Source organism: Theobroma cacao, chromosome 10 (assembly GCF_053813885.1).
Source record: "Theobroma cacao isolate CCN51 chromosome 10, ASM5381388v1, whole genome shotgun sequence".
Taxonomy (NCBI): Eukaryota; Viridiplantae; Streptophyta; class Magnoliopsida; order Malvales; family Malvaceae; genus Theobroma; species Theobroma cacao.
The window spans coordinates 23,872,247-23,895,663 of NC_142648.1; the positions used below are offsets into that span (position 1 = coordinate 23,872,247).

Genomic DNA, 23,417 nt, shown 5'->3' on the forward strand with positions numbered 1-23,417 from the left:
CAGCGATCAGTACATTGGGCACTAAGCATAGTTTAGCAACGTCCATGGTATTGAACCTATCAACTCCTTCGATAGCACGAAGGCGCTCTTCCAACAAATCGTACTTTTTTTGATCTTTTTCATTTTCTCCTGTTTGTGATGAGCTCTTTCTTAGTTTCTCTTGCTCTTTTAGATCGTCTAAATCTTGAATGTGTATTGGTTCAATAGGATTCATACCAAAATTCGACCTAAATTGCCCATGAGTCGGTTGATGGCCTATTGGGGGTGGTACATTGTAATAAACGGATGGCGTTACTTGAAGGTGGACCCTTTGAAAGGTTTGGGCATGGGGTGGAGTGAACCTCGAGGGATAAGGTGGATCATCCTTTTAGTTTCCAGTGTCTTGTGCTGGTGGGTTTTCTGATGGAGTTGACTCTTTTGCAACCCTTTTTCTTTTACTTAAGCTTGTCATCAATTCCATCATCTTTGCTAACTGTTCTTTCATTTCTTCTTAAGCTCTTTCTATTCTATCCATCAGCTCCTTTTGTTCTTCTTCCTTGATCCTTGCTCGCCGACGCATATTATGAACACGCTGGTCACTCGACTTAGGTGGTTGAGCAATTTTTGGAACCTTATTGTTTAAACCATAAACTTAGATGCATTCTTATTTTATGAATGTGGAAAATTTTTTTACTTGTTTTCAAAGAATGACAAGAATTAAATTGTTGTGCCTTTTATGGAACAAATTATGCACATGTGACGCAAATGAAAAATATTGGCCATCCAACAATAATTGCCGTAGGGAATCTTGATTCATAAAAGTTAAGCATCCGATTACATCACTACTTAGAGCATTTACATTATTGGCTTCAAAAGAAATGGCTAACTCATTCATACTGGTGTCGTACTAGCTTGAGGTGCCTTATTAGGCGCTCACAAAGCTCATATTTCGGAATAATCTCTCTTCTGAGCTCTTCGGTATTGTTTGCCATTTCCCTTGCTTTGTAGGCTACATCCCTTATTTGTATCAATATCCATTCCATCTTAGACTGCTTCCTTCGGAGGTTTTTTTCTCGTACGAGCTTCCCACTTCTCGCATTCGAAAGCATTTTTGCCTAATGGCTTCATATTGCTCTTTATAGCCTTCCATGGCTGCTTCCAATAAGTTGCAGTCACTCCTAAGTTCTTGTATGGTCTGTTCTTGCAGTTGTATCTTGTTCTGCAAAGAATTATTAATGGTTTGCATTCCTTGGATCCTGGTGACTAAAGATGAACATGTCGTATTCAAACTTTCAAACTTGCTGTTCCACTCGTTTCGTTCATCAAAAGCCTTTTGAACTTTCCTTGAGGCCTCTTTCTTTACTTCTTCAAGTTCTGCTTCATATCTACACTTCATATTCATCATTTCAGTCTCCAATTTCCTTCTAGCTAGCTCACTCTCTAAAAGGATATCTTGAGGTTTTGGACCAATAAGAAATTTAGATGCACTTTCTGGAGGACAAACAACATATTTTATTCGTTGAGCATGCCGAGCTAAGTATCCAGTGGTGACCTCATCAGTGAACCTTCCTTGATCCACTCGACTTGTTTTCTTCCATGCCTGAATAATATCTTGGATCTTCTTAATGGTTTCTGGCTCTCCATATGTAAACTCTAGTTGGTTGAGCCTATGTGACATTGGTACAAACTGCTCAGACTTGAATTGCCTCCGTACCATTATTGGGGCATAACTAATTACTCCCCAAGGTTTCATTAGTGGTACCCACGGTTGGTCCCCACATTTGTGCATTACTTGTAGACCTGTCAATATGGGTCCCAGCCCAGCCAGACCTAAGCCCTTGTGGGCTGGAAAAATATGGGCCGAGTCGGGCCAGCCCATATTTTATATGGGCTGTAAAATTTTCAGCCCAATCCACCTCTTGCTAGCCCATGGGTCGGGCTGGGCCAGCCCTTTTTTTAATTTTTTTATCAATAAAATTATACAATAATTTAATACATAAATTGAATAATAAAAACATATTACAAACAAATAAATTACACTAAACATAAATAAGCAAATACACTACATCAAATATAAATAAAATTTTAATCTTTAACATAAATACACAAACTACAATCCCATTAGCATGTAACATAAGTATATAATCAAATATTTATAAACTTCAAAACTAATTTATATTCTTCTCAATCTTCATCCTCAATTAAAACATTTGAGTCTTGTTTGGACAGTAATGATGTCTCCAACTCTGAATCATCATCTAATATTCATAATCATAAAAAAAAAATATAGTGAGTTTTAATTTTAACTAAAATTATTAATTTAACAAGTAAAGATTAAAGACATTAAAATATATAAAACAAACAATACCATCAGCAGCTAAAGAAAAGCCATGCAACCAATTTTTCGTGCAAACAAGCATTTGAACATTTTCATGGTGGAGGGAACTTCTAAACTTGGTGAGAACATGACCACTATTACTAAAAGCAGACTCTGATGCTACCATAGTAATCGGAATGCTCAATACATCTCGTGCCATAACAGAAAGATCAGGAAAGCGCTTAGCATTATCCTTTCAATAATTAAGCACATCCAAGTCTTCAAACACTTCATAATCAAGCTTTGCCTCATCTAAATAAACATCCAACTCAGACTTTCCAGCAATAGAAATTGTTTGATTTTTAAACATTTTGAACTCCTACAATTTTTAGATACATAGACAAAAAAAATAATTATCAAAATATATATAAAGTAACATAAATTTTCATGTAATAAGATGAAGGAAAGACATAGAACTTACACTAAAGATCTTTAATCCCTTAGGTTTAGTTCCTCCTCCGGCTTGCTTAGGCAAATTACTCGTTGAGTGAGAAGATGTACTTGATGCACCAGTGTTGCTTGCATATTGTTCAAAGAGCTCGTACAACTTTGTCTTCACATTTTCTAACTTTTCATGACAAGTAGAAGCATCAATCTTAGAATAGCAAATTCTTAAGAAATCAAGCTTCATCCTTGGGTCAAGAATAGCTCCAAATGCAAGCACTACACTGTAATCTTTCCAATACTTATCAAATTTCATTTTCATCCTTTGAGACATATCTTTGATCACCTCATCTTCATTATGCAAATTCTCATTTAAAATCGATTCAATTTTCCAAACTTGCATGAAATACAAGTTGGAAGTTGGATAAGATGAACCGGATATCAAGTTTATGGTCTCATAAAAGGGCTCCAAGAATTCACAAATTATCATCGCTCTCCCCCATTCCTCATCAGATGGATTATATTTATAAGTTCTATCAACAAACTGGAGGCTAGCAAAAGCTTTTTGATATTTGATTGCACTCTCAAGCATTAAATATGTTGAATTCCATCTAGTTGACGCATCTAAACGCAACCCAACACCTGTATCAATACCAACATGTTGAACACATTCTTGAAATTTTTTCATCCTCCCGTCCGATGCCTTGACATATTTCACACTCTCCCTAATTTTAAACAATGCTTCATTGACTGCTTTCAAGCCTTCTTGAACAATAAGATTTAAGATATGAGCACAACAACGCACATGAAAAAATTCACCATCACAAATCAAGCTACTTTTCAAATGAAGATGGCTTTTCAAGATACCTTGCATGTTATCATTAGCAGAAGCATTATCTAAAGTAAGAGAGAAAACTTTTTTATCTATTCCCCATTTTTTCAAACAATCAAATATAGTAGCAGCTAATTCAACTCCAGTATGTGGAGGAGGCATACGACAAAAGTTGAGTAACTTGCTACATAACTTCTAATTTTCATTGACAAAGTGAGCAGTCAAACAAATATAACCCTCAAAAGTAGATGTTGTCCACACATTAGAAGTTAAGCAAATTCTATTAGGTACCTTGGCCATGGCTTGTTTAAGTTTCTCTTTCTCTCTTAAATGAATTCTCTGGACATCAGATATAGTAGTGTTTCTAGAAGGCATCACCACATCTGGATTTACATACTTAGCCCAAGCTCTAATCTTATCATATTCAACAAAAGCATAAGGCAAGTCATGCTTAATTATGGCTTCAGCAAGCATGTCACGTGAAATGCTAGGATCAAACTTTCTAGCTTTTACTTTCCCTTCATAATCCATTAGCAGTTGATGTGGATTGAAATAGGAAATGAATTTACAAGTGTCAATATGACGACGTAAATGTGAAGTTCCATAATTAGAGCCACCAGGTTTAGGGCCAACCTTATACTCTATTTTACAACCATTACAAGTTGCCCGTTTTACTTCATCTTGCTTTTTGCCTATTTTAGTGAAATAATTCCAAACATTTGAAGTTTCTTTTTTTACCCTCTTATTCAATTGTTCAGATTCAGATATATGAGATTGAGAGGGAATTTCATCCTCATTCAAAATGTTCACGTCATCATCCACATTTATACAGTTTTCAACTGATTGATCCATCACCGTTACCTTCAAATAACATAAACATGAATAAAAAAATATTAAAATATTATAAAAACTTATTGATTCAATTCAAAAGTTGGATTATAGGCAATGGTGAATTCATTTTCTAACATTTCACAAATTCACAATTCACAAAAATTAAACCACTTCTAACATTTCTAATTTTCTCTACAAAATTACTATTAAAAGTATTCGAAGGTTTACCTGAACTGCCAAAGATCGGTCGAGTCTTAAGTGGGTCAAGTAGGAGAAAACTCAGAGCACTAGGCAAGACCTCAAGAGTGGTAGTGTGGTAAAACTGTACTCCAAGAACAGTACATTCAGCATGCATCACAAAATGATAAGCCATAATGTTTAATATATGCAACTTTTGAATCTATATTTACATTTATTTTATTTATTTATTTAAATTTTGGGATTTGGAAATTGAGAATTATTGTCCTTAAACAGCACCTGTGCATTTGTTAAGGCTACCTTTATGTATTTCTTCATTTTTTTCTTCTCTTTTTAACAATATCATCACCCTTGTTAGGTAGTGTATCTACTGGTGGCGAGTATTGTCAATGGATAAAAGTATTTTATTCTCCAACTTATAAGATTGCCAAGTATATTAATTAGTAGAATAAACAGCTTCAAAAGTTCTTAATTTGGAGAGGTGAAAGGAGAAGGACATCAAATTCTGTTGCCTTGAGGCACTACCATTCATTATCTTATATTTTCTTTCTTTTAGGTTCTTTAGTCGTCCCATGTATAATCAAAATTGGATTTCATATTTTCATGTTCCCTTTAAAATATAGAATACCATATGCTCTTTTTGATTTTAAAATAAAATGTATATCTTAAGAATTTAACACAAATTTGGTCTAATAGATTACAAAGTGTTTCTTCAATTTGCAATAGACATATGAGGGTCCTCCATGTGCCACTATAATGAAAGATAATATCAAACAAATTTCCAAACAGAATGCAATGTTGTCATCAAAGTAAATATAGTGACAAAGGCACTCGTGATCAAGCGAGCTTGTAAACAAAAAATTAATCATCGAAAAGTCCAAGCATATATAGCTCAAATAACAAATCTTTTAGTAAGAATTTCAAAGGCAATACAATTTTTGTCTTCAGTTAGACAAATCATTTGGAAAAAGTTAATACTAGATGCTGTCATATTTTGAGAAGTTAATATCGGCGATGGGGTGTCAGTTTATACCTTAGACCAGGGTGATGCGTCGATGCCGATGGCCAAATACCGATGGTCGGATGCCGGATAGGGAGTGAGAACTGAGAGATGAAACCGAGAAGTTGAAAAGCTTTATTGTTGGGAAGCAAAATGAGACTGCGAGATGGCTCGGGCGGATTGGGAATCTGGGGATTAGGCGATTGTGGATTATCGATTGGCTCCAACCTTAAGCGAGACAGCGAGAGAAGTCCATAAGGACCATAACCCAGACCAGAACAGCTGCAGTGGTACAGAAGAATAGATGGCTCAGGCGGCGATAGGGGATTTGGGGGTTAGGCGATTGCCTATTGCTGATTGCTGATTGTCGATTGCCTCTAAGCTTAGGCAAAAGTCGAAGACGGCAAGAGAAGTCAGAACCCATACCAGAACAAGTGAACAACAACAAAAACAACTCCCACTAACATATCACAGATGGCTCGTGCGGCGGGGGGATTTGGGGATTTGGGGTTAGTCGGTTAAGACTTAGGCGACGGTTAAGGTCCTTAGGGAGTTAGGGTCTTGGGCTTTTAACTTGGGCTTCTTAGTCTTGGATCCTGCTTGCCTAATGCCTAGCACTGTAGAATTTTTTTGGCCCTCCGGGTTGGCCCGTCCCAGCCCGGGCCAACCCCTTAATCAAATGGGCTAGCCCATTTAGGCCTAGTTATAATATGGGCCTCAAATATTCAGACCCAACCCACCCCATATTTAATAAAAAAAAGGCTGGCCCATTGGGCCTGGCCCATATTGACAGGTCTAATTACTTGCATCCTAGGCATCCAAGGAGCCCTCCAAGTCACCTTTACACTTATAAACTTTCGAAGTCTGGCAATCCATTCTTCTTTTCTTTTACAAACCGGCCATTCGTTTTCACAAAATTTATGAATAGGGCAACTTGATAAGAGGAATGGCTTTCGAAATCTATCAACTTTGCATTCAAAGTGACTATTTATCCATATCGTGAAAAGTTGAGCACATCCGATGAAACGCCTTTCACCTTTTCAACGACAATAATTCAGGGACCTCAATGTCTCGGCTATGATGGCTGGAGTTGGATTGATGTTCCTCGTTACTTGGTCAAAGAAATCAATGATTGAAACTTCAACATGTCCTAGGATTTTTGAGAAAATTACCAACCCATATATTGCCAAAGTAAAGGCAAGATGACCTTGCTCATCTTTCTTGTGTTTCTTAATGTAAATATTTAGGAAAATCCATGGAAGGCATTCAGTATCTCCTTTTTTCTTCAAGTTCTGATCGACCTCTTCGGTAGTGACATCCAATAACTTGGCCAATTTTCTCTGATGACCAGTCTTTTGAGCCCTCCAATATACCTTGTCGGGTTGCATTTGATCTATGTGGAGCAATGATAAATATTCCTTCATTGTCGGTGTCATATCTACCTCATTGAACACGAAGCACCGATAAGAAGGATCCCAAAATTGAGTGATTGCCTTAAGTAGCTGATCGTCTACATGCACATAGAGAAGCCATGCGATGTGCCCATACTTGGTGTAAAAACTGTCTCGATTATTACGCCTCCATTGCTCTTAAATATCTATCATTTTTGAAAGGTCGTTTTGTCTGAGATCAAAATGAACATTTTCTGGGAGAGTCGGGATATACCCCTTAGCTAAACAATCCCCTTCAGTTTGTTGAGTTTGTCTCATTTGTAGTTTAACCTCATAGTCATTCCTGTATTTATTGAGTGAGCTAGCTGATGACGATGCCATAGATGTAATCAAGACTCCTTCAGTCAATCAGTTGTTGTATAGCCAATATTTCTCTATATGCAATGATGCGAATGGATGCATGACAGATGAAAGAAAGAGAAACGAATATTCAAGTTAGTACAGTGGGTTACATTAGCTTTTAAAAATAAAATAGTAACCATTATCATAGGTATTTATTACATTGTTGGACGTAGCCTACTCCACGACTTTTATTATTTTTGGCAAGAATTTAAAGCAGAGGATGTAAAAAGAGTTCCTTCACGTGTGCCTAATTCACGGTCATACTCTTTAACATCTGGGTGAGGCGCTACCTAGGTACAGGATACTTACGGCACTCTATATGCTGGGCTTGGTTTTGAATTGGACTAAAGGTTCCCAAATTGTTCCTCACTATCGTCCACTCAGACTAGTAAGGCACCCCAGTCTCACCCATTATAGGCTTCAAACGGACTAAGTTCAATTTGAGTGGGAGTGTTCACTAGCTTATACGGAGGTTATCACCTCACGAGAGCGTAGCTACTAAACTCTCTCCTAATAAGGACAAAGCCCGTGTAGAAAGCTTATGCATGAATGCAACACGTGTCGTGTGTGTGAAGGAACATACCAACTTTTGACGGACAATCTCTTGTCCCTCTATTTTAAATCCCCCACAAAAAAATCAATAAAATAATGATTATAAAATAATTAATGCACAAAATCGAATGCATAAAACAAATGCTCAAATTTAAAGGAAACATTAAATTATTTAGGATTCAAGATAACCTATGATTAATTATGCTCAACTCTCGAAGGTCCACAATGGAGTCGCCAAGCTGTCGTAACATGTGGGTCCCGGAACCCCACCGCTAGCTGTGGGCGAAAATAAAATATCTAGGAGTCGCCACCGATCGTCTTTTCTAGGTGCGATTGGTCACCTATTAACTTAGTTCTAATCAACGAAATCCTAAATTGATTTTAGGCTCGTTGAAAGAATGAGAACTGATCTATGATTTTTTTAAAGATGGGTTCGGGAGTGCGGTTACGCCCGGAGAAAGGTTAGCACCTCCGTAACGTCCGTTCCACGAACGATACCCCTTAATCTTAAGTTATCCTAACCCATTGATTTTATTCTTATGTTTTCTTAATTATTATTTATTTATTTAATCTTTTATTAGAATATTTTATTTCATTTTTTACAGATCTAACATGTACATGATGCAATTGTGAAATGCATGGCATAAAATCGAGATAATACCAAACAAAAATCTTTTATTGAGCATACTTTCTGAATTCGCCCATCATACTGGTGAGATTGGGAGTTTTCTCTCACCTAGAGAAATACCTTAGAAACTCGCATTCGTAAGATTATTAAGTAAATCCCATCATCAGGATAATCGTTTGCGAGTGAAAATTAGTGTTTTCATGAATGCAAATCCTAATGCGGGTAAAAGCCTTTTATTAAAGATATTTCTCTGAATCCTCCCATCATATTGGTGGGATCCGAAGGTATCTTCTCACCTAAGGAGTTTACCAGAGAAATTCGCCTTCGCAAGCTTCCTCGAAAAGTCCCATCATCAGAACTTAACTCGTGAACAAAAATGTCTATATGCCGTGATATGCATGATACGATAGAAATCTATACTAGGCTTATGAAGCTTATCTTTATTTTATTATTATTATTTTTTTTATTATTATTTATTTATTTTTTTATCTTTTTTTATTCTAAGTTTCTTCTATATTTTCCTTGCTATTTCTTATGAATTTTCTTCCTCTATATTTCCTTTTTTGTAATTAGATACATTATAAATTATTTGTGATTCTATGTTATCTTAGTGAACAAAAATTTTTATTTATTTATTTATTATTTTTTATATTTTTTTTATTTTTGACTATTATTTTTTTGTAGTAAAATTTTATTTATTTAAAATAAAAGTCTCAAAAACTAAAAATCGAGGCCCTCCCATCGTACTGTTGGAACCTTAATTCGGATTTTGAACTTAGGGAAAATTAGCCCGGGATTGGACTCCTCGCGTCCCAACCGATAATCCCATTATTGGTATTAAATTAAATAATTATTTTATTACTAATTCTTTATCTTATCCTATTTTCATTCTCTCTTCATTTGTATCCCTCTCTATTTTATATAAAGCTCTTTTTTTTTAACTCATTTGATAGTTTCGTATTTTGTTTCATTACATTTTAATTCTAATTCTTCCTAATTTATTTCATTCCTATTGTCTCTATATAAATTCACATAACTATGTATCTTATGAATATGTTTCGCATTTCATCCTTTCCCACACTCATATTTCTTTCTTAACAATATTCTAAATCTAAATATACAATCCACTTATATGCATATATTATTAATCTAAATAAATCAATTTCTACCATTAAATGTTTACTTTTCCTATATTTGCTACTTAACTAAATCTATTAATTTTTAAAAATTAAGTGTTTATTTTTTTCTCTATGTATTTTATTATTGGATCTGTTTTTATAATTAGATAACTATTTTACCTGATTCATTATTATTTATTATATGATCAAATATATATATTCTTATATTTTTATCTACTCTCATTTTTTATCATTTTTTATATATCATTAAACATTCTATTTTTATCCTCATCTATCTTTATATTTTATTCTTTTTCTTTTTTATTTTCATTATTTCTATTTTCTCTTAACATCTGATCATTTTTATATGTATTTTATCTTTTTATTCTACCTAATAACCTACTAAAACTAATTTGTTTTCCTACCTAAACATTGGGCCAAGCACAACCACAAAAACCAAATCAGAAAAGCAAAAGATTTACCTTTTATGGGCTAAAAGCGGCCCAAGATAGTCGGCTCGCTCCAACTGATCTGCTTCCTTGAGGCCTGTAGAACCTCCTCCAAAACGCATCGTTTTGGTGCTTAAGCTGCAACTCCTTTACCTCCCACAACTACGTCATTTGGCACCAAATCTAGCTCCTTCAAAACGGCATCGTTTAGTAGTCTTAAACCCTTTCTTTTCTCTATTCTCTTTCCATTTTCTCTCTTCCCGTTTCTTTCTCACCAGCTGGTTTTCTCCCCTCTCTCTAACTTCCCAACTGGCGGCTCTAACTTTTCTCTCTAACGTCGATCTGTCTCTCTCTCTATCTAAACTCCTACCGACGCTGGCTTCCTCTCACCCAAACTCTAAGAAAGAAATCCCCCACCATCGGTGGCACAAAAGGTCTCTTTAACCTTCGATTTGAGCCACCCAAAACCCAAATCCTATTCCTACAGCCGGCGGCAACTAAAGCTTTCTGTAATGATTTTTTGGTTTTTCTTTTTTGGTTTTTTGGTTTTTTGGATTTGATTGTCGATTGTGGTTTTTGGCTACTAGACTAGGAATTTGATTTGCAACTTGCTAGGGATTTTCTAGGGTTTCTGATTGCTATGCTTTTTTTTTTGAAACATTTTTTTTTGTTTTGAATCTCCGTTTTCTTGTTTTGAAATCCCCCTTCTCCGGAATTTTTTAGGGTTCTTATAGAATCCAGTTGTCCAAATTTTTGGACAATCAGAGAGGGCAATCATGTTTTGTTCAGCATGATTTTCGAGTGGCCTTCAAGTCAAAAATAAATCTGCCGGAAGGATCTTCAAATCTCGACCGCTGGAGGAGCATTTAATGCACCGTATTTGTTGATTGTGGAGGCCATGCGGGTCTCTAGAATCTTTTTCTTTTTATTTTTTTATTTTTATTAGATTTATTTATTTTTATTTTAATTGAATGGGTGTCTACACTAGCATAAAAGGTTCTAATTACTTTTAAGAATAAAGAGAGAGTGTCACCATTTTCACTTTTCAAAATAGCACCTTTTATGTTCCATGTTAATATATAGAAAGCTAGGGATCAAGTGATGTTCCTTTTCTTGTTTTTTACTGTTTAATGTATGTGGTATTTGTCCTACATCCAAGTATTCACAATGAAGCATCAATGGAGGATGTGGGGGAACCAGAAGAGGTGTAAAGAATGAAGAAGAAAGCACGTGCAATCAAGGGAGGTTTAAGTAGTTATCATTTAGTCAAGGACCGCTCAATAATTTCAAAGGTTTAAAGCAAAATATTCAAATGAGGCATTTTTTATTGAAATTAAGAAAAGAAATTTAAACTTTGAATAACTAAATTCATATTTTCAATTTGACATATTCAAATTATTTATTATGAAGTATCAAAAATATTTAACTATTATAATTATTTTATATTTTTTAAATAGTTAATATAAAATCAACAATAAAATTTCTAATTCAAATAAATTAACTATCATATAAAATAGCACTCGAGCATTTAGCTCATCAGTTGGTGCATAATCCCCCTACCTTAAGAGCAGGTTCGAATCCCTCCTCTCCCAATTAATTTTTTTTAAATAAAAACTATCATATAAAATAAAGATAATATAACAATATAATATAAATTCTAAATTAAAGTAAAAAAGTCTGTAAATATTAAAACAATAGTACTTAACTGTTGAATACTTATTGCAAATCGTAAATAAAGTCACGACTTTATGAAGATAATAGCATAATAGGCTTTTTGTGTATTTTTTGGAGAAAAATTGAAATTAAAAGAAAAAAGAGTAAATGTGGGAAGAATAATTCAAAAGTGTATATTATAAATTAAAAAAAATTAGTTTTTTATATAGGAAATAGAATAGTTATCGAAAATCATTAAATATCTAACCCTTAGTTGATTGGAAATAGAAAAAATAAGGTAGAAAAAAATAGCTGTTGAAGATCATTAAATATATATTATCATTAATTTAATGAAAATAAGAGAAATAGATGAGACGTAACTAGTAACTCAAGTCTAATGTCATACTGGTGGATAAAAAAAAAAAAGAAAGAAAGTGGAGAACGCTCTCAACCTCAACCACTTCCCCTCACTCCCTCAACCTTAAGGAATGGCGGCTGATGGGCCGCCGAACCCCCCAAACCACTCTTTTTCGGTGCCACCATCTCTCCCAATGGTGGCAGCCCCAACCCCAAGCCCTTTGGAAGAAGGAAAGTTACAGCCTCCACCCTCTCATGGATTCCCACAACCTATACAAACACAAATTCAACCACCAACTTCCCCACGGTTCCAGAAAAAGTCTTTCCTCTCCATTATTTCACAAAGAAAACCTCCTGTTGTACCCCCAACCCGAGACCCCTTTGTGTATAAAGATCGACCTGCTGCTGCGTTTTTTGAAGATGAAATACAAACCCTAGCACAACCGTTCAAGACGTCCCTTGTGGGTAAGTTCTCTCGAATGCCAAAATTGCTAGAAGTCAAATCTGCATTTAAAGGGATAGGTTTAGCAGGGGCTTATGAAGTTAGATGGTTAGACTATAAACATGTCCTCATCCACTTGTCTAATGAACAAGACTTCAACCGGATTTGGACAAAGTAGAATTAGTTAATAGCGAATCAGAAAATGAGGGTGTTCAAGTGGACTCTAGAGTTTGAACCACAGAAAGAATCAGCTGTGGTACCCATTTGGATCTCTTTCCCAAACTTAAAAGCTCATCTGTTCGAGAAATCAACTTTGTTGTTGATTGCAAAAATGGTGGGAAAACCACTATTTTTGGATGAGGCCACTACTAACGGGTCGCGACCAAGTGTGGCTTGTGTTTGTATAGAGTATGACTGCAGAAAACCACCGGTGGAACAAGTTTGGATAGTGGTTCAGAATAGGGAAACAGGCGCAATAATGAATGGATATTCTTAAAAGGTAGAGTTTGCTCAGATGCCAGCTTACTATGACCACTGTTGTCACGTTGGTCATAAGGAAGTTGAATGTATAGTGCTGGGAAATAAAGTCAAACCATTCGGATCCAGCAAGTTACAGCCTATTAGAGAGGCGGAGAAGGTTGCGGACTATGGAGGAGGTAGTTCCAAAAACCCTAATCCACCGCCTATCTGACCCGAGGATATGGGGAGGCTTGCGGGGTTTGAAGATGATGGAGGTCTGGGTTTGGAAAAAAGAAAAAATATGGAAAAGAGAAAAAATCTAGAAAATGAAAAAATCCTGTGTTTGGAGGTACAAGCTAAACAACATCAAATATGGCAACCGGTGAACAAAGGCGGTCCAAGTTGCGTTAACGATCGGCAAAATAAAGAGGGAGAATTTGAGAAGGATCCCAAGGGTGATAGCATACCATCTTTTAATAGATTCCAGGTGTTTTCGGGTGAGGAAGACATGGAGCAGAATCAGGTTGAAAAAAGTGGAGTAAAAGGTAATGTGAACAGTATGTCTGCGGAAAGATTGAGCTCATGGATGAGGGGTCTAGCAATAACAGAACACGAGAGGATGTTGTAGTGTTGTGCTGAGAAGCGACGACGGAACGGAGGTTCTGTGCCGAGGGCCAAAACAGTAAGAAAGAAACGGGTGGTGCAGAGACGGTAATAACAGTTTTTGCAAAGGTACAGTTTATGTCGAGCAGCAGGCAGGTGATTTTTCATGAAAAAGGGGCACATGGGCAAATAAAAAATACAATGGATGGAAAAAAAAATGCAGTAAAGCCGAAAGAGAATGCTGCGCTGAAACTCCTTCACGTGCATGGGGTGCATGGTCAAAAAGCAAATACCAAAAGTGAAAGGGTGTTGACAGAACCTACAAGGGGCACGACATTAGATGCAGCACAAGCAGTTGCCAAGGCAAGCGGTATACAAGATAATGCATGGGACTAGGCTAGCAAGGACACTGAACAAGTGCAAAAAATAAAAAATAATCAGCTACAGCTGACTACCCGAATCCAGACAGCATGGAGAAGGCATGGGGCTCATAGTGAGGGCCCTTGACCAAGAGCCCTTTGATACGACAACTCTTGTTGGTGTCGAGGAAGCCTTAGCGTTAGTAGCGGGATTGTCTACTACAAGGCATGGTCCGCGGGACCTAATAAGAAAGGACAAGGGCGGGAAGGAAATAGATTCAAGAATGCCTACTGTAGGTGACGGGATGTCGGTGCAAGAGTTGCAGCAAGCAAGTATAAACGAGATAGCAAAAAATTACCTTTTGAAGTCTACAGATGTGGAACTTCGGAGTACAGTAAGTGACAGAAAAAATAAAAAAAATCAACAAAATCAGTTGGACGAATTGGAAGAAGCCAGCCTGCATGAGGAGGACAAACAATGCCCAAAACCCATGACTCTTGTGCCAGCAAATGTCGACGTTAATGGAGCAATGACAACTGTGACATTTGTAGAAGGGATGGCCCAGATTTTACGATGGACTGAATCAAAAGAAGGATATGCAGGGAATTTTCATGAATATGGGATGAGTGGATGCCATGCATCAGCGGAACGTGGGAGTACGGTTAGTGTTCAAAATAATAAAAATAAAAAAAGTCAAAATAAGCCAGTTGACGGGATGGCAGACTGCAGTCTGTATGATACGGACAAGCAATGCCCAAGAAATACTTTCTCAATCCAAGAACCTTCAAGCATTATGCCAACCCCTGTTGACGTTGACGACATACTACCTCCAACAGTGGAATTGCATGAGGATGTATGTACAGGTGCAATTCAAAATTCAAAAAAATATTTTATTAAGCCTCCAATGCAACATGGCGTCACGAGTGTGAGAGACTTAGAGTCAACTACAATTGTAAAAGGTGATGGAATGTTGCTACATCAGACAGTGCAAGAGGGAACAGGTGCAGGTCAGCCTTTAAAAAGTGATCTTATAGAGCAATTAGCGCAGACAACGGCTATGAGGGAGCTGAGTTTAACTGTACATGATGGGATGCCACATCAAAAAAATGGGAAAGCAAGTGCAAGTCAGCACTTAAAAAAGGATTTATCTGTGCAAGAAGGGACGCCGCGACGGAAAGTTGGGCATACAAGTGCAAGTCAGCGTTTAAAAAATGATTTTATAGAACCATTAACACAGGCAACGGATATGAGGCAAGAGAAGAGACAACAAATGAAAGAAAGTGGGTCAGGGGGCCAAAATATGTCAATGGATATGATAGAAAGGAGTAGAGAGTGCAGTCCAATAGCAGAAGAGTGTGATAGTCAAACGTCGCACCAAGCTGAACATATTCAGGCTGCTTCTAATCTAGCCTATTCATGCAAAAAGATGGAAGGAAATGAAAATAATCCCCCCACTTTAGAGTTCGCCTCGGGTAAGTGTATGTATAGTAATGAAATAAGTGTTGTCCCTTCCTTCTCGGGTACTCATTCTTTGGAGATGGAAGTTCATCCAATCGCGAGACGCAGGAGGCATTCGAATTCTGCAATGTCAATTGGGAAAATAATTAGTCTGGCCTTGGAGGAAGTAGTGGAAATGGGAGAAAATGATGGAATCTCTGATAAGGATTCCATCTCGGTGAGTTATGCAGCTAGAACCCGATCATGATTAGTGCACTTGTATGGAATGTAAGGGGTATTTCTAGTGCGGTAATCCAAAGAAGGATAAAAAAATTAGAGTTATTGCATAAAAAAAATTTTTAGTGATATGGGAGCCAATGGTGGATGCTTCTAAAGCTGAATTTATCAAAAGAAAATTGGGTTTTGAAAAAGTCTTCAAGAACTGCTCCCAGAAAATATGGCTGTTTCATTCTTTTGATTTGAATTGTGAAGTGTTGCTGGATTACATTCAATGTCTGCATGTTAAGCTCAACATGCCGTGGTTGGAAGTCCCTCTGTTGGCATCCTTCATCTATGCAAAATGTACCAGGTCAGAGAGATTAATACTTTGGGATTGCTTGAGGGACTTGGCAATTAATATTCATACACCGTGGATAGTTGGGGGCGATTTTAGTGCCATTATACATAGTGGAGAATGGTTGAACGGAGCTGTGCCACATGCAGGTTTTATGGAAGATTTTGCTACTCCTTTGCTTGATTGTGGGTTAATGGATGATGGATATGAAGGAAACCCATTTACTTAGACTAATAACCGTATGTTTCAACAGTTGGACAGAATGGTTTATAATCATCATTGGGCAGACTTTTTTACTTCTACACGTATACAACACATGAATAGGGATGGATCAAACCATTGTCCACTGCTGATTACCTGCTCTAAAAACCAAGATAGAGTTCCTTCATTTTTTCGGTTTTTGCATGCTTGGGTTCTAGACCATGGTTTTAAAAATTTTGTGGAACAAAATTGGACTTCTCCTGTCGTTGGCTGTGGATTACAAGCTTTCTGGGTGAAGCAACGACGTTTAAAACAAGCTCTGAAAAGGTGGAATAAGGAGGTTTTCGGAGACATCTTCCACAATTTGAATGTGGCGGAACAAAGAGCTGTAGATTGTGAAATAATTTTTCAACAGGAGCAGTTAATGGAGAACCGAGCTACCATGAATAAAGCCTATGCCCAACTTAATCATCTGCTCAGTGTTGAAGAATTATTTTGGCAGCAAAAATCTGGCATTAAATGGTTAGTAGAGGGTGAGCGTAACACCAAATTTTTCCACATGCTAGTCAAGAAGAAGTGTATCAAAAGCCATATCTTCAAAATACAAAATCCGGATGGGAGTTGGATTGAAGAACCAGATGCTGTGAAGTCTTTTGCAGCGAAATTTTTTTCTTCCTTCATGAAAAAGGAAACGTGTGACATGTCCAGGTTTGATACTTCGTTGATTCTTGCTATTATTACTGAGAATGACAATCTTAGTTTATGTGCATTGCCTTTAATGGAGGAGTTGAAAGAGGCAGTTTTCAATATTGATAAGGACAGTGTTACTGGCCCTGATGGATTCACCTCTTATTTTTATCAACAATGTTGGGATATCGTTACTGATGACCTCCTAGATGCAGTAGTTGATTTCTTTCATGGAGCTGACCTCCCAAGGGGATTAACGTCTACAACTATTGTGTTGCTGCCCAAAAATAACAATGCCTCAAAATGGAGTGATTTCAGACCGATAAGTATTTGTAATGTTTTAAATAAAATCATTACTAAGATTTTAGCTAATCGTCTTGCAAAGATGCTTCATTCCATGATTACAAATAACCAAAGTGGCTTCGTAAGGGGGAGACTGATTAGCGATAATATTCTTCTGGCCTAGGAACTAATTAGGAAGATTGACCGAAAGTCAAAGGGTGAAAATGTAGCTCTCAAGTTGGATATGATGAAGGCTTATGATCGGCTTGAATGGGATTTTCTCTATAGAATGCTACAGTAGTTCGGATTTAATTCTCAGTGGATTGGCATGGTTCAATGCTACATCTCCAATTGCTGATTTTCTTTGCTGATTAATGGTGGTACTATGGGTTATTTCAAGTCAGAAAGAGGGCTGAGACAAGACGATTCCATCTCTCCGTTGTTATTTATCCTGGCTGCGAAATATCTATCTTTGGGATTGAATGCTTTATTTGCCACTTACCCTTCACTGCATTATCTCTTTGATTGCTCTATGCTAGTAAGCCACTTAGCATTTGTAGACGATATAATTATATTCTCTAACGGTGCAAAATCCTCATTACAGAAAATTCTATTGTTCTTGCAGGATTATGAGGCGATTTCAGGGTAACGAATAAACCACTCAAAGAGTTGCTTCATCACTCACCGAAATATGGCAAACAGTCGTAACCAGATCATTTCTCAAGCCACTGGATTCATTTGTAAGTGCCTGCCTATTACATATTTGGGAGTGCCTCTTTATAAAGGGCTAAAAAAGGTTATGTTTTTTGATGATTTAGTTGCAAAGATCCAAAACCGTATAGTAGAATGGGATAACAAAGTCTTATCTCTGACAGGGTGAATAACACTATTACGTAGTGTACTTGCTTCTATGCCCATTTATTTGCTCTAAGTCCTTAAACCCCCTACTTGTGTGATTGAAAGAATTGACAGATTGTTCAATAAGTTTTTGTGGGAAGGTTCGACAGGGACTAGAAAAATCCATTGGGCTTCATGGCATAAGATCACTCTACCAGACAATGAGGGAGGATTAGACATCAAAGGCCTAGGTGATGTGATGCAGGCCTTCAGCATGAAACTTTGGTGGAGGTTTTCAACTTGTAACAGCATTTGGACACAATTTATGCGGAGTAAATATTGTGCTGGTCAAATTCCAAGGAATGTACAACCGAAGCTTCATGATTCACTGACATGGAAATGGATGTTGGCTAGCTGCTCGGTCTCAGAACAATTCACTAGGTGGCGAATTGGTAAGGGTGAGTTATTTTTCTAGCATGATTGTTGGATGGGTGAAGTACCCTTGGTTAGCCGATTTCCATCCTTTGCATCATCAACGACAAGAGTTTGCTATTTCAATGACAATGGCAAATGGGATGTGGGCAAACTGAACAATGTGTTACCGAAAGAAGTTATGGTGGAAATCTTAAAAATTCTAATTGATCCACTCAGTGATGATAGGGCATTCTGGGTTCCTACCTTGGATGGGTAATTCACCACTAAGTCCTCTTAGGAGATAATTCGACAGCGACGATCGGTAAATCCTTTTTTCAATTTAATTTGGCATAAATGCATTCCTCTCACCACTTCTTTCTTTTTATGGAGGTTATTACAGGATTGGATCCCAGTTGATTCGCGATTGAAAACCAAGGGATTCCAGTTAGCTTCCAAATGCCAACATTGTAACTCCGAGGAGTCTCTCTTGCATGTCATGTAGGAATGCCCAATAGCTACATAGGTTTGGAATTATTTTGTGAAAATTTTTCAAATCAACATTGCTCATCCCCAAACTGCTTATCAGATTATATGGGCATGGTTATACTCTGGTGATTACACGAAAAGAGGACACATACGCACGTTAATGCCTATATTCATTTTTTGGTTCTTATGGGTTGAAAGGAATGATGCGAAACATAGGGACCTTGGTATGTATCCTAACAGAGTGGTGTGGAGAGTACTCAAACTCATTCACCAATTATTTCATGGAAGGAAATTCCACCGATGGCAATGAAGGGGAGACCTACAGATTGCTCAGGCATCGGGTCTAACATTTCAGCAGGTAGTCCCACATCCTCCAAAAATATTCTCTTGGCATAAACCATCAGCAGGTGAATTTAAGTTGAATGTTGATGGTAGTTCCAAGCATAATTTTCAAAATGCTGCTGGAGGAGGACTCATTCGAGACCATATAGGTACCATGATTTTTGGATTTTTTGAAAATTTCAGACTGTGTGATTCATTACAGGCAGAGTTAATGGCACTACACAGGGGTTTACTTTTGTGTATTGAGTACAATGTTACTAGACTCTGGATAGAAATGGATGCAAAAGTAGTGGTTCACATGATAAATGAGGGTCATCAAGGATCCTTTAGAACACGGTATTCGCTTACTTCCATTCGCAGATCATTGAGTGGTATTTCTTTTCGGATTTCGCACATCTATCGAGTGGGGAACCAGGCAGCAGACCATCTCTCAAATCAGGGGCATATGCACCAGAACCTACAGGTATTTTCACAAGCAGAAGGTCAGCTTAGAGGTATTCTTAGATTAGATGAAGTTAGTTTACCTTATGTTCGCTTTAAATGAATGTAAAGGAGTAGTACTCCTAGTTTATTTTTCTTATTTTACTTCTCACATAGAATTTTGTAATATGGATGTGTTTCAATTTTATGACGATAGTAAAAATTATGGTCATAAAATGAAACAGTCCATTCTAGGTGCTTTTCTTATTTACATTTTCTGTTTTAAATTTTATTTTAGTTTAGTGAATCAATGTAATAGCAGGGAATATCTGTTTTACTGTAGCATCAAAAGTTATACACATAAAATAGTTTTCCTTATTCTAAGTGCTTATCCAAAACTTTCTCATGATCATGTAACTTGGAGGTACGGTTTAGGTCCCCCTCCTTTGTACTTTTTATTTCGTAATTAATAAAATCTAACAGGGTGGCTGGGCCCTGCGTGAATTTTCAGCATAAAAAAAAAGAGAAATAGATGAGAATTAATAGTATTATAAGAATTGAGAAGTAATAAAAAAAATTAAAATTTGTTAAGCACATAATTAGAGAAGTGAGAGAATATGTCATTTTATTAAATATTTTTTATTTTTACATATTTTTAATAAAAAATGAGATAGTTAGTTCAAAATTAATACAAATATAGAAATAATAAATAATAAATATTTATTAAATATAAAAGAATGAATAAATATTTTAATAATTATCTTATTTTTACATATTTTTAACATAATCAATTATATTATTATTATTATAAAAATAGGAGACCTAAAGCCCTGGTTTGGGTGGCCTTACCCAAGGGCCGGCCTTGCATTTAGCTTTCATTCAGTGTCGTTAAGTCAAGTCTTTTTTGAATTTACTGTTTTTACGTAACTGTTTTACTATACTTCCAGGCGTGAAGAGTCAGTTTCTTATTTCTTCAATACAGTGTCGTTTTATTGGCAAATGAGTGTTGTTTGCACATATCGCTGTGAAATTCTCTCTTGATATTTGTAATGCCAGATGTTGATATCCGGTTGGTCTTTTTACTTTGCATATTCTCTCTCTTCTAAGAGTGTATATAAAGCCATTGGTTGGTTAATGAAATGTGTCTTAAGCTGTATTCAGGATTCCTCAACCATCTTGCCTCAAAGTGGAAAGGACCAGCACGTCTTCACGTCTCCATACCTTTTCTTTGACCTACAGACGCAAAACGTATTGGGAGATGGACTGAGTTGCCATCTTATGGTGATTATATTAGTGTAATAAAAGCATCCATGGATCAATAGAATGAATGAAGGAAGAGGCGAGGGCTTAGAATATCAAATATCAAGCAAAACCAAGTAAGCAAGCATAAGTTACACATAAGAAAGCCAGCCACGTCCCAAGATGATGAATAACTTCTTTTACTACTAGGAGATGCAAAACAAAATTGATCTTCGTTATGTAAGCTACTCTCATAAAATAATTTTTTCTTTTTTTTTCCTTGATGGAACAAAGGTATTTTTTCTTTGCTATGTATGATAATGAGTTAACGTTGAGTCATAATTATCAATATTTATTGTTTTGATCACACTATTGTTAAAAAATAACAGATAATTCTTTTTTAAATTTATATTACCACATGAATATGTTCACATGACAAGAATAGTTGAAGCAAATAGGCTCCACGGGGTAATAGCTACTGACATGGATAGTGACAGGAAATGTCAAGTGGCAGCCTTTTATCATTTAATATTTGAGTGGCTAAAACAATAATAGTTATAAATATTGATGACTAAAATGTTATTTTTGAAAATCCAATGATCAAAATAAAAAATTCCTAAATGTTAAGCAATAAAAAAGATAAGTTATTTTTTTATTGCAAAAAAAGGAGAAAATTCGAAGCCAACTTTACTTAAATAGAATATATATATGTATGTGTGTACGCGCACGTGCATATATATATATATATATATATATATATATGATGATTTTGCTAGATTATGAGTCTAATTTTCTCATAATTTGCACATACTCGGCGGAAGACATATATATTGCATGTATTTTTACAATATTGAGAAACTGACCAAGTAGGGAGGATCGAGAAATTAGGCTCATAATCCAACAAAAGCCCCAAAGACCTTGAAAGCCAACCAAAACTTGATTGACATATTGGGTTCTCTAATGTTTGTCATAGGACTAGGGTTGCGCAAAACAAAACGGGACAAATATGAGATTGATAGGCCATTGGCAAGCACCCCATATATTTCTATTTCAAGGCAATTCTATTAGGGTTCAAGGGTGATGAGAGAGAAATAAGGCAGGCATGTATATGTATAAGCTAATGACTTTGCTGGATTATGAGTCTAGTTCCCCCTTCATTTGCTCCCACTCAATCGAATACATATTGCATGTACTTTTCACAATTATATTGTGAAACCAACCAAGCAGGGAAGAAAGGGAAACTAGACTCATAATCCAACAAAAGCACTGGAGATGTTGAAAACCAACCAAAACCTGATTGACATAATGGATTCTCTATATTTGTCATATAGGGCTAGGGTTGGGCAAAACAAAAGTGAAAAAAATTGAGACTGATAGGCTTTAGGCAAGCACCCCATATTTCTATTTCAAGGGAATTCTATAAGGGTTTAGGGGTGATGGGAGAGCCTTGAGGCAAACATGTATATTTATAAGCTGCCAAGTCTAATCAAAGTCCACTTATGTCCCTAGTTTGTATTTATATTGTTAATTTTAGAAAGGAAAAATACTTGGTAGGTTAAACTAGTTGTCGTACTTACTTAACATGCAAGTACCCATTTCTTTCCTTCCTCTCCCTTTCTAAGCTACCAAATAAATTAATTATGGGAATTTCCTTACCCCTTCACTTTTTCTTTCTCTTTTCCTCTCCTTCCCTTTCCTTGTAGTTTCCGTATATAAGGTTAGATTCAGGGACGGATGAGTGCAGGATATTTTATATCAATTGGGGGTAAATTATTGAAATGATCTCAATATTCATGAAACAATAATTTAGGTTTAGTTGAATTAATAAAAGTGAAATAAAGCATTGATAAATATTTCAAATTCAACTCATATAGTGCTTTCAATTATGAGCAAAAGAAGTTCATCATACAAAGTTTTTAAATCTAACTATACAAAATTTTAAAATTTTCCACATAATTTCAATAAAAGGTAACATGCTAAGGACACCGTCTATTCCTATGATCATTTAATTTTATACAAAAGTAACATGATGCGGGTCCTCTACTTGATGACTGGAGTAAACTAGGAGGAAACTTTTGGTAGGAAAGTGGAAAGGAGTGAGCAGTGGAAGGAAAATGGTTCTTTTATTTGATAGAAAGCAAGTAGGAAGAGGGAAGGTAAATGTGTAGACTCATTCAACTAAAAGCAATCAATTATTTACATGTGAAAATTAAGAAATACAAGTTTCCTTCCTTTGTTTTCCTCTCAATTTTCCTTCCTTGCTACCAGACAAATTAAAGTGTAAGGTAAGGATATTTTTAAAGTTCCGTTTGATTGATACTTTTTGTAATTAAATGGACTAAAATTTTAATAATAATAAATACAGAGCATTTGCTTTTTCATTGTAATTTCTCTCCTTTTAAGGAAATAGAAATAAAGATTGTACTTACATGGATTAAATTAAGGAGCATATAAGGCAAGAGGGCAAGATCTTCAAAGCGTGA

At 36.2% G+C, this 23,417-nt stretch overlaps 1 protein-coding gene across 1 annotated transcript; it reads right to left on the reverse strand.

The window, feature by feature from the left end:
* Positions 1-2,552: 2,552 nt before the first annotated feature.
* Positions 2,553-10,263, reverse strand: LOC148760456 (zinc finger BED domain-containing protein RICESLEEPER 3-like). The gene is made up of 7 exons (XM_088810494.1): positions 10,175-10,263; positions 5,635-5,883; positions 4,632-4,656; positions 3,864-4,433; positions 3,608-3,767; positions 2,778-3,502; positions 2,553-2,675 (listed from the first exon to the last, which is right to left on the reverse strand). The coding sequence occupies exons 1-7, from the start codon at positions 10,261-10,263 to the stop codon at positions 2,553-2,555; spliced, it is 1,941 nt and encodes a 646-aa protein (XP_088666620.1).
* Between the last annotated feature and the right edge of the window lie 13,154 nt (positions 10,264-23,417).

Coding starts and splice junctions, on each gene's coding strand:
- LOC148760456 (XM_088810494.1), bottom strand. CDS start 10,263: ATGCGTTTTGGAGGAGGTTCTACAGGCCTCAAGGAAGCAGATCAGTTG. Junction 5,884..10,174: donor CCGCTTTTAGCCCATAAAAG/GTAAATCTTTTG, acceptor GTACCACTGCAG/CTGTTCTGGTCTGGGTTATG. Junction 3,768..3,863: donor TTAAACAAGCCATGGCCAAG/GTACCTAATAGA, acceptor AATGAAAATTAG/AAGTTATGTAGCAAGTTACT.